A 12,532-nucleotide genomic window follows, 5' to 3' on the forward strand; every position below is an offset into this window, starting at 1 on the left:
CACGATGGGGAAGTGTCCTCTGATGAGGTCAGCTCGCATTTGCACGCTGATGTCATCAGATGTCACTGGGGGGGGGGCAAGGGGGGTCAGGTGGAAGAGGAAGGGCTTCCCCTTCCACCCCTGCCTTGGGGGGGTTGGAGGGAAGCCCCTAGCACTCCCTCCCCTCTAAGCTCAGTGCCGAGGACGTAATCGTTGCATCCACGGCACTGAGCACTGTGCCGCAGGACATAACCATTACGTCCGCGGCACAGAACCGGTTAATTGGTTTAGCCATTTACATGTGTCAGCCCTGACTGTTAGGCTTCAGTACTCTGGCATTGTTTGTTACCTGCTTTGATAACAAAATGTAATGGTCTAACCAGCTGGTTATTTTTCTGAGCATTTTGTTAAAGATTTATTGTAGTTTGTTTGTCAGATGGTCCATTTCTCATAGTTTGTTGTGGCGCTGGTTTTAGTGTTGCTTTATTAGGGTAGTAAACGTACTTGATGATTGTTTTTGTTTTGTATTTGACTGTCAACGTAGTTGAATGTTGGGCTAGATACTGGTATTCATGCCTGATCTAACTTTAGTGTGGTTTTCAGCATCGTTTCTTTAGATACAAAGTTCCTTGTGAGAAACCAGTCCAGAATATGTCCTTTTTTGTGAACATGAGACCTAACTCATTTGACCATAGAAAGAGCATCTAGATGTTCTAGGAATCAAGCTACTATAGTGTGGTTTACATTGCTCATCCATCTAATGAAATCACCTGTAAAATATAGTGGAATATTGTATGCAACTAGTAAGTAATAAAGTTCAATAAAGTCCTCTTAAAGACTATTAGGTTTTATAAATGCTCACAATGTTGTTGGCTGTCAGTGCTTTCTTCTTTTCATACCATATTTCGGCCAATTACTTGTCTAAATTGCTTCTACAATATTTATGGACCACTTCAACACTTAACAAGTCAGGAGCTAACTGCTAAGAGTCATATATTTAATCATGCTTTCCTAAACTTATTATATGGAGTGCGGCATTTAATACCATTTACCACACTACCCTGTCCAACCGATTACACCCAATAAATATGCACAAGCCTACCCACATCAAATCAAATATAGTATTGACCATACACGATGATCTTGTTTGCTGCCTGATACCTACTAAGCCACTCTGTCCTCCCGACTCAGGTCCTGTCTAACGTCCTATTGTGGGCTGATTTTCAGGTACCCTTCATTTCCCCTATTATTTATTTTACTTGTGTAATTGCTACCATTGGCCAACTTTATTGCACTGTTCAGCTTCTAGTTCACATTTCAGACACATTTTACTCAATTCAGAACACCATCTTAACCTGATGATGATGCCTGCTTAACTAATTTCTTAGCGAGTAGACCACATGATCCCCAAAATGCTCTAGAATAATATATGTGAAGGCCAAGAACTTAGAGAGCATATCACCTTTTATAGCTTTTATTTGGCTACCAGTAAAAATAAGCATTCTGTTCAGATCCTTTGGCATTAACCCCTAGCCATGCCAGGCAGTTGTTCCACCTTACTCCTTCAGATAGTCACAAAAAACCCTACAAAACTGTGTTTTGGAAACAGAAGACCAAGACCTGCTCAAGATTCTTCCATTTTGATGCATGAGAGGTGAGTGCCATGCATTTACGGTGCAGGTCACAAAACTATGAAAAGAATAAGTAACACCATCTTAAACATAGATAGTCATGTGCATCTCCAAGAAGTAATGAAGACTCGTTGATTGAACCTGTGATAGTCCAAGTGTGCTTTATCTTCATACGTAATGGTCTATCTAGTCCCTGTGCCACAAGGACGCTTGAGTCATCATATATTCAATGTACATTCTCCATGTTACATAGCACATCAAACAAAACAGCTATTATCACTCTACAGTTTTCCCTTACACTCATGTTCACATGATTTGTTGTCATTTAAATATATTTCCACCATCCACAGACTGTTGCTGTCTCTTCCATTTGATACATTTATTTGTACTTTAAAAGATCATATTCAAATAAAAAATCACAATACTCCTCCCTGCCTTTTCACTTCTTTCCAATTTCATGGGCCAACTGATATCTCTACTTATCTACCCCATCCTTTCAGGTTTAACCCAGCTGCTATAGCTAACTTTCCTTTGCTCTTTTAAATCAATATAGAAAACGCATAGAGGACCTAATGCTTCATTGGGTATGTCACAAACGATAGGTGTAGATTGCAACTTGTGACTTGCACAGCATGTTGAGATGCAACTCATTTTCTTATGGCAATAATAGAATCCTGTAATGGTCAGCAGAACTCCAATGCTGAGATCGTACTATTGATAGAAAAAACAGAATCTTGGCATCTGTTTCTGTATACCTACTCTGAATTACCTCTTTGTGCATAGAGATGGTTCAGACACCCGTTCCGCTGGTTTTCGATGGACAGTTGTCAGAAGGCCTATCTCCAAGGCCACTGTGTCTATCTTTCTCACATGTAAGTTATTATTTCGCCACAGGAAAAAAATATTTAATTCCACTGCATTCTCAAAAAATATGGAAAGGCATACTCCTGCTTTTGAAAGATGTGGTTTTAAAAGTCTTTCCATGGTGGGAAGCTACCTGCAAAATGTTTTTGAGTACCCACAAGGCTATTAGCTTGTGGGTGTCCTGTGCATTTTGCAAGGGCACCACCCACTCCCAAGGCACTTCATTTTCCAGCCTTGGCCCGTAATTTAAGATGATGGAAAATGTACTATGGAAGTGAAGTTCCCATAGCTCTAAGCATTCCCTAAATCTTTTTGACCAACCCAAAGAAACGTCTGTTTTGAACAGTGTTTGAGGGTTAGGGAAATCTGTTACATTCTTAGAAATGCTTGAAGAGTTTGTTTTGGGATTCAAAGACCCCTTGAAGGTGCCCTACATGTCACTACAGCATGCACCCGCTTGTTTGTTTTGGAAACGTATATTGTAATCAAAATATTATGAATTATGAGGGATCATATACAAAGCATGTAAAGGGTTGGTGGATCAATATCATAATTTTGAAGAAAAAAAAAGGAAATAGCATGAAAGCTAAAGAGGATTAAAAATACAGGGTTGTAAAATATATTGTTAGGGTAGTGCATTTACTGACTATATGAAACTGAAACAAAAAAATAATTAAAAGATCCACAAATTGCTATCAATTCTGAAAAATACTGTTCATGTTTCTCAATGATGCTTGAGCTGTCTAGGTTACAAAATTCAAGGAACGACCCTGGTTTGGGCTGGTGCACACCTTATTTGAACATGCTTGGCACAGATCGTAGGTGAACGTCTAATTGGAAAAATGTGCAGTAATCTAAACAGTGCACATGCTAACTTGCTATGAAACATTGGGTGGAGTGCAAAATGCTGTTTTATCAGTATCTATTTAGAGCAGAGACCAGGAGAAGGGACCCTGATTTAGGGACCCTGATTTCCCACACAAGGAGGAATGCCGTCACAAAATACAACCACCCTGGTGTGGAATTTAAGCACTTGATGTGCTGCGTGCATGCAGAAGCAGAACACTGACTGTGTGAAGTCTGCCATGACCCATATTACACTGGCTGTATCGTCCCAAATTATTACTGTGGTTCTTCGAAGTGAGATTGGGACCTCACCATCACCTGAAGTCAGGAATCCCTGTGGATCTTTCAAACCCTCTTCCTATCTTACCGCAAGGCAACCTTCTGTGTACCATCTCCTGGGTGATGTGTAGTCAGCACATCTTTCAAATATCTTAATGCATTTAGAACCAACACCTTAAATATGATGCAGGCACACAGGCAAATGTGATAAGTTATTTCTTTGAGTTCTGCGCCATGCAACTGAGAGTGTAAGAGCAATTAAAGTGGGTGAAAACACCACTAAAATTGTTAAGTCTTTTTAATAAAGTGACTCTAAAATATTTCAAGGCAATTTGCTGATGAAAACACGTCATTAAATTGTTCTGCACTTACTTTTTTAGTCCTTTTATGCAGGGAATAAGTTACAGGCAATTTTCTCCATAAGTTTTTTAAGGTGCCGGAATGTTCAAACATGACTCGTATAATCACCATTGTACAATTCCCAAAGTCTGAATCCTGAAATAACTGATCTTATGCTACAGCCTTGAAGGGTCGTTCCTTACATATGGAACCTCTCTTTCTGTATGATGCTCTTGTCTTTCAAGATTCTTGCCATTAGAATTTCCTTAGCCACTAGACAGGAAACAGAAATCTTGATACGGCAACCCACCAGGTTTCAGATGTATTAACATTTTATGTTGTGGTTGTGCCACTTTTTTGGTACAGCCACAGTGCAAAATGGTAGTCAAGATTTACAAAGGCATGCAACAGTTGATTTGCGAGTCTTTTGTCAGGTAGCCGTTACATGGGCGTTCCCATGCATCTACCCATGCAAATTGACCCAAACACAGGTTAACTAAATGTAGTAAACCTTGGTTAGCTTGAAAATAGTCTGCCAACCCGGGAGAGGTGTAGCAAGGAGAAATAGCTTCATTTCTCCTTGTTAGTTCCTTTTTCCTTGTGTGCTGCAGAAGCAAGCAGAATATTCCTCTAAGGATTCTTTTCGTTCAGGAAGGTATCCCTTCCAGCACAAAAGCAATCCTACCTGTAAAGCAGACACCCTTGCGTCATGGTCCAAGGTGAGTGTGTTGATGCTAAGCAGCCACAAGTTCACCAGCACACGGAGAGAGAGGAACAGAGCCATATCTTTGTAAATATGGCTGTTAGACCTGGCATCCTTGGCGTGGTCTTCCCTGTCCTTTCTGGCTCTGCTTCCCATGTTATGGCTGTGTGCTGGACTCTGTTTTTGCTGTTTTTGGTACTCTGGGTACTTTACCACTGCTGACCAGTTCTAAAGTGCAAGTGGTCCCCGTGTAAAATGTATGTGTAATTGACTTTTCCATGATTGGCATATTTGATTTACTAGTAAGTCCCAAGTAAAGTGCACTAGAGGTGCATTAGAGGTGTCCAATGCCTGTAAATCAAATGCTACTAGTGGGCCTGCAGCACTGGTTGTGCCACCCACATGAGTAGCCCTGCAAACATGGATCAGACCTGCCACTGCAGTGTCTGTGTGTGCAGTTTTAAACTGACAATTCGACCTGTCAAGTGTACCCACTTGCGAGGTCCAAACCTTCCCTTTCTATACATGTAAGGCACCCCTAAGGTAGGCCCTAGGTAGCCCCATGGGCAGGGTGCAGTGTATGCTAAAGGTGTGACATGAACTGATGTATTTTACATGTCCTAACAGTGAAATACTGCCAAATTCGTTTTTCGCTATTGCAAGGCCTATCTCTCTCATAGGTTAACATGGGGGCTGCCTTTAAATATCTTTTAAGTGCAGTTTCCCTTTGGGAGGAGATAGAGTTTAAAAATACATATTTTGGTAAATTTGGTTTTTAAATTGTCAGTTTGAAAATACCACTTTTACAAAGTGGGCATTTTCTTGCTTAAACCATTCTGTGACTCTGCCTGCTTGTGTATTCCTTGTCGAGGACAGACTGGCAGTTGGGCTGTTTGAGAATCCCCTCTAGACAGTGACACAAAGGGAGCTAGGGTGTAGCCTGCATATACTGATGAGCCACCTGGGCTACAGTGGAGGGAGGAGTAGTCACTTATACCTGAATGGGTTGTGCCTGACCTCACACAATGCAGTCTCCAACCCCATAGTGTGTGTCAGGGGCCAGGCCTGGGCAAGGCAGAATCTTGTGAACAACAGAGACTTTCCTTTGTGGTTTGCCTACTTCAAAGGTAGAAATGGATATAAGTAGTGGATCCACCCCCCCAGATTTTTAGATTACTTCTGGAAACAAGAGGAACCGCTGCCAAGGAGAAGAGCTGGAGGAGGAGTACTGCCCCTTTGCCTGTGACTGTGGTTTGCTGGGTTGGCCTGCAATTGCTGCTTCTGCCAGAAAGAGGACAAAAACTTGACGTTGTACTATACTCCTGCTTGTGAGGTGTCTCCAAGGGGTTGGACTGAGCTTGCCCCCTGGTTTGTAGTCTCAGGGCCATCAAAGATTTCCTCTGCCAGCATTTGGACTCTCTGCTGAGACTCTTGCCCTGCCAAGTGGTGCCCTATCAGTTCCTGGTCCCTTGAAAGGTGAAGCTGCTAGAACAAGGACTGAAATTATTCCACAGGGAGACGTGTGGGAAAATTTTTGATGCACCAACTGGAACAGTGCTGTAAAAATGATGCACCCCCACCTCTTGGCTGAAGTCGACGCATCACTTGCATCGTGGCAGGAAAATCGATGCACCTCCTGCATTGCGGCTGAAGAAACAATGCAACACCCACTTGTGGCTGATGAAAACGATGAAAACCCACACAGCATGATTTTCCATCACTGTGCGACTGGATTTCTCATGCAACACCGCTGAGTGTCAAAATCCACTTGCGTGGTTCTGAGTTGCCCAGTCTGGAAATTGACGCATCGCTCCCTTGCAGGAGTGAAAAACTGCGCATCGCCTACTCAACCGGAGAAGAAACGATGCACGGCCTCACTTGCGAGTAAGAAATTGATGCATCATTGACTTTTCTGACGCCCGTTCGCCCTTGTGGCTTTACTTTTGATGCAAACCAGATACTTTGTGTAACAACAACGTTACCATTGTTTTCTATGGAGTAGGACTCTTTTTATTTTAAAAATTCATATCTTGACTTGTGTATGCTGGATTTTTGTCGCTTTGGTCTTGTTTGCTTTAGAAGAATATTGGCTATTTTTCTAAACTGGTGTGGTATCCATTTCGTAGTGTTTTCCCTGTATTGCTGTGTGTGTTGGTACAAATACTTTACACATTGCCTTTGGGATAAGCTTGACTCCTTGTGCCAAGCTACCAAGGGGGTGAGCAGGGGTTATCTTAAGTGTGTATCTCCATTGCCCTGACTAGCATGTGAGTACCTCCTTCAACAGAGTGCAAACTTACTTCCAACCAAAGACCCGATTACTAACAATGGCGCTGTTCATCTCTCTCCCATTCATGCAGCACAGCAACTTGCCTTGCTGTACTGCGCAAACGTTTAGTGAATCTAGCCCTCAGTATGGCGAGATGATGCCATGCAGCCCCAGCAGCTGCTCTGCACCATAGACACTTAAAAGATGGCATTCTAGACCTTCATCAGTACCTCTAACTTTTTCAGTCTGCTTAGGAGGCAGAATATTAAAATCAATACTGACCTGCTGAAAGTGAACAAAGATGGGCAGGTATGTGATTTCAGGCATTGTCAATAGTTTGGTCTCCCCTTCTCTGAGGCTCTTGTCATTTATCAAGGTGCATTTGTTGCAGGCATCGGGTCGCATTAGAGGCAGTGTACCACCAGCACACCTTGCGTTGGTCAGAGAGAAGACAATTGCTTCCTACACAGTTTGAAGCCTAAGACTTTAGGAAGATACCTGCCACTGAGGACAAACGGTAACATGAAGAACACAGTAGAGCTGTGGCAGGGTTGATTCTAGGATTTTTGAGGCCCTGGGCACAGATGGAATGTGCGAGGTCCCTTTAATTTGCATACAACATGACATCACAGAAAGTCACATCACAGGAAGTATCATCAATTGACTATCAATCCTATGACATTATAGAAGCGACTTGCCTACAGCTAATAAACAATAACAACATACATAATAACCCTAATAAAATACATATGTTTCAAAACTCTGTAAAGAGAAAATACATTTTAGTAGTCCCATTGAATGGAAAAGCTTGTCCCACATCTGTCCAAAATGTATATCTTTATTTCAATATTAAAACTATTTCAAGACTAGCAGGTTATAATATAAGCATGTGATATTCTGCATTGCAAGAACATTGTAAAAGAAGAATTTATGCTAGTGGCCAAATGGCACCTTATAATTGTTAACACAGAGTTTTTAATAAGTTTATTAAGGAATATTCATGTATTTTGAGTTTCATATTTGCATAGAAAATGTATTAATTTAGAGAAACATAATGCACACATTTGAAGGTGCACCCACCAGAGTGGCCGTCAACGTTCACAAAGTGTACTTATTAATGGCCTATTAATATGAAATGAATAGCTTATGTTTAATTAATGTAGTAATATGTCACATTAAGGGTTATGCATTAGCTTTATTAATTGTAGGCTTTAACTTAGCGAGGTTGTGGCCTGGTTGCACGGCCTCATGTCAAGCTGCATTTCTTAGCCGTTTCATGAAATGTCTCTTTAAGGAACTAAACTGTGATTTCCTACTGTACTGTCCATGTGCTCATAGCTGAAGTTATTTTTCATGAGAACCGCTTTCTAGAAGATGATGTACTTGCTAGTGTAACAATTTTTAATGTAATGTGTGTAAGACTGACCTTCCCAGGAGAAGACAATGGACCCACTGACTGGAGTATAAGCTGCAACAATATTGATACCTGACAAGCCGAATGTCGGGAGCGGGACAAGGGGAGCCAATCATTGACATGTGAACCATGTGCTAGTAAAATTGTAGATTAGAGGGTTTCGTTTTATCGCACAAAGTGTAAATATGCGATGCCTTGACGAATTAGGGTGCAGGAAGTAGTTTTGAGAAATCAAACTTATCCAGACTGCACTGAGAGGAGATATGCCATTCTCCCCATCCTTCATGAGAGTTTAGAGTATTAGCTATATTCTTTTGATCTGCTTAGAGAGAGACTTTGCTTTTTCTGAACTTTGATGCTGAATCCTGATGTGTAGCTGACTGAACTGATGTTCTGTTGATGAAGACTGTTACAGCTTGCTGAACCCTGTTGAGGACAGGTATACAAGGACTTTACTGATTGCTATGTCTATTTGCTTTTGTTTCTAAGTACCAGCCGCTATTTTGATAGAGCCATAGTTAAATGTTTTCCAAATTTGTGTGACTAAATTGTTTTGCATGAAGCCCAAACATGCTATTTTAATCTGGTGTTAGGGTTCTCACTGATGAAGTTCACTACATGTAATAACAGTAGAAGTATTTTTCTTGCTGAATCTAAATGTATGTAATATAATTTGCACAGTTATTCTTGCTATTAATTAGTATCGTAACATTAAAATGTGTAGTAGCACAAGCTTGATTAGATTGCTTTTATTTTGCCGCTTTTGACAGCCAGTATTGTTTCTGTATGTTTATCAATTGATTCTGAGATTGAGTTACATGACATTAGCATTGTTAATATAGGGAAATAAACATTCTAACTTTTACATAACGTGTGGTTATTCGTGACCACAAGGTCATGGTGAGTGAAAAATGACTGACTCCTGTTGTTCATTGATGTCATTGATTGATTATTGTTATTGATTTGTGTTGGTACGGGTTATATGGTGGGAAAACCTGAAGCAAGTCAAAAGGTTCATCGACCTATATGCGTCTCCCTTGTAAGTTTACTTAAGGAAGTCTGACACACTAACATAAGGAAGGGGCTGTGTCGTCGTGTGTGGAGTCATGGCCAATGCTCATTTGAGGGCTATTGCAGTGTGAAGAATTCCAGTCCAGTCTACGGCCAGAACATACTCAATGGCTAAGGAATCTGCAGGAAGAAATATATTTGAAACTACTCTTTTACTAATTGGCGCAATGGCTTGTTCTTTTTATTAATAGTAATATCAAAAAGGTAAATACAGAAGATGTTCTGAGGATCCGTTGTGGATATTTCTGAACATTTGCTTCTTAAATCCATAAATATTAAGGCATGTTTACTGTGTGGGTGTGTGGTTGTATAGACTTTCTTCTAGACCACACAATTCTTCTATTGTGAGTTGCTGTTGCTTAAACTCATGTTTTTCTTTTTTAGTTTGTGTTCACATCCTTTTGGGGATTGTACACGTATAACAGAGAGCTGGTATACCCCAAGGGTATCGACGAGTTCATTCCTCTGTGGTTAAATCATGCTATGGTAAGTCTACTGCTATTAATTCCGATTAAACAAATTGCAAAAAAGATAATCCCTTTTAACAACATTGCACTTGTTGGTATAAGTTATATAGTGAAATATTTTTCTTTGTGTACTATATCTGCATCGCCATTACTGTTACAATCCAAGTCTCTCCTCTATTAATCTGCATTTTCAAAATATGTTCTCTATTTTATTTAGTGTAGCTATCTATGTTGTACTGTTCTTTACTCTGATTAGACCTCTTTCAATCTACCCTCTGTCTCTCCCTTTCACGTTCTCTCTCTCTGTCACTTTATCTCTTTATTTTTCTCTTCTCATCCTTTACCTCTCTGTCTCTTTCTGTCTCTCTTTCTCTTTCTAATTCACTTTTACTCTCTCCCTCTCGTTTTTCTCCGACTCTCCCAAAAAAACAGCGTTGTAAGCTTAAGGATGTATTTGTATTTTGCATGTGTTTATCTTATAAGATAATTACAGTTATATACGAATGCAACGCAGTCAGTCAATTACGATATCATCAATGAAAATGAGTAATAAGAGCTTGAAGTCAATGATAGTCTTAGGCCTTAGGAAGAGTAAAAACTGAGCTGTGATGGAGAGAAGAGCGTTCCACAATGCAACTCCGGCTATGCCCACCTGCCTGGTCAAACCTTGGCGCATTTTTATCTAATGGGAACTCATTTAGGACCAGATACTGAATGTAACTCACTAGGTTGCTTCCCGAGATGAAAGCAGTTCAATAAGTAATCGGGGCTAAGCCTGTGTACTGATTTCCATAGCAGAACGAAAACTTTAAAATTGATCAAGCCCCTGATTTGAAGCAGGTAGGGTGCTCTGCAATGATTGGACTAATGGTAATTGTTTAAGACTACATACGCCTTGGATTATTCCCATTTTGCCCTACTTTTAATGTGGTGAAATTGTACTGAGTTACATTTAAGTATTTTCTACAGCCATATAACTGTGTGCAAAAAAACACCAACAGAAGAAGGTGTGTGGTCTATGATCGTAGAGTGACTGACTAGACTATCTGTGGAGAGTTGTCACGTTCAAGGGGTCCAAAACATGAGAACCGAATACTTGCCACCATAGAGCAAGATGTCTCTTTTACTGGTAGACAAAATATAGACTTGCTGTACTCCACGTCTAATGTCACCTTTAAATCATGCTTATGTGCTACCTATCACTAGCCATTTACCTTAACTTTGCATCAGGCCCTACACAGGCAGCCTCTAAAGTTATTTTTTCAATGCTATGAAAACACTGTGGTGGTCTGCAAAAATTATCACATTTGTTTAAACAAACTTTGTGTCAGCGAAGCCGAAGAAAATGGTTTGGGCCAAACCTTTCCTATTGGAGCATGGCCAAGACTGATTTGCATATGGTAGGTCTCTGTCTATAGTGCCTACCAGCAAAAACAATGATCTGGAATGTGGCCTTGAGCCGTCGGCTGTGGTAATTCAAGCATTCCTTCATCGATTTAATGTTTTTTGCGGTGCATATCCTAAGTACAACAGATATGTCCAGACGTGAGCCCTGTGGTCATGCTGCCACAGGACTCATGCTATACCTCCATGAAGGCGGGGACCCGGCCTAGCAGTCTGGCCTAGCAGTCTGGGCTGGAATTATTCCACTGGCCCAAGACTAATTTGCATATGGCAGGTCTGTATGAAGAGAGCCAGAATTAGTTAAAACAATGGTATTTGGTGTTGCTAGCAGGCACACTGATTGCACTTTCTATTGTGCTGTAGTGAGAGGGAAAGGTGCTACAGAGGTAGAGTAAGGGAGACAGAATTAAAGGGAAGGGGTCAGACTGGACCATATATATGTTTTTGTGGGGCAAGACACAAGCAGGTGTTGGTAGCAGCACAGACCTCTTTTGTATAACATGAAAGATAGATGCAGGATAAATATGGATGTACTGGACTTTAAGAAGACAGCACATACGGTACATAGAGGAGAGGAAACAAGTACAACATTTAAATGTATGTGGGGCTGGGAGTAAAGTTTAAGGTAACAATAGGCAAGAGGAGAAGTTGAAAGATGGCAGGAAATTTGAAGTACATACAAGATAGATTTCAAAGAGGAAAAGTTGAAGTGGTGTATTAGATTCTAAGTATTTTGTAAGTATTTTGTACGTGTTGTATGTCATTTTTCGACACACTATAGCCACTCAAATATAAATGTTGTACACAACTAACATAAAGTTGCAGGTCCACTGGAATTATCCGATTCTGTGGCTGCAGTTTTCAGCATAATTATTGACTTACTATACTTGCCACTTAATCAAACATTTGCAGATTTCAACCAAAAAGTTTGTTTCTAACTCAAACGATTTGAAGGTTGGATTTGAATAAAAAAAAAAAAAAGTATTGGCATTTCAATAGATGACCACAGTTAAACGGTATTTTTACATTGTTACAGTGGCAGATGACCCAACCCTGCAATTGTGGCAGGAGAATAAGTACCAAGAGTATACCAATAAATCAAAAGGCACTAAACAAGTTCAACTCTAGAATCCCCCCTACCCACCCTCAACTCCAAAAAACGTCTACACCCCACTGGGTCACCGATAGATGAACAAGGAATGTAATTCATCAGTCACTAGTATGTCAGCACAACAAAAGACAGTCACTTTAGCAGTCATGGTCATA

General features: G+C 40.5%; 1 protein-coding gene across 2 annotated transcripts in view; it reads left to right on the forward strand.

The window, feature by feature from the left end:
- ADTRP (androgen dependent TFPI regulating protein) overlaps positions 1 to 12,532 on the forward strand; it is a 449,162-nt gene that overhangs the window by 80,107 nt on the left and 356,523 nt on the right. For both annotated transcript variants that reach the window (XM_069218830.1, XM_069218829.1), the window contains one exon: positions 9,780 to 9,881. In XM_069218830.1, the coding sequence (XP_069074931.1) occupies positions 9,780 to 9,881 (102 nt within the window). The remainder of the gene's footprint in view (positions 1 to 9,779; positions 9,882 to 12,532) is intronic.

The sequence above is a fragment of the Pleurodeles waltl genome, chromosome 2_1, assembly GCF_031143425.1.
Source record: "Pleurodeles waltl isolate 20211129_DDA chromosome 2_1, aPleWal1.hap1.20221129, whole genome shotgun sequence".
Taxonomy (NCBI): domain Eukaryota; kingdom Metazoa; phylum Chordata; class Amphibia; order Caudata; family Salamandridae; genus Pleurodeles; species Pleurodeles waltl.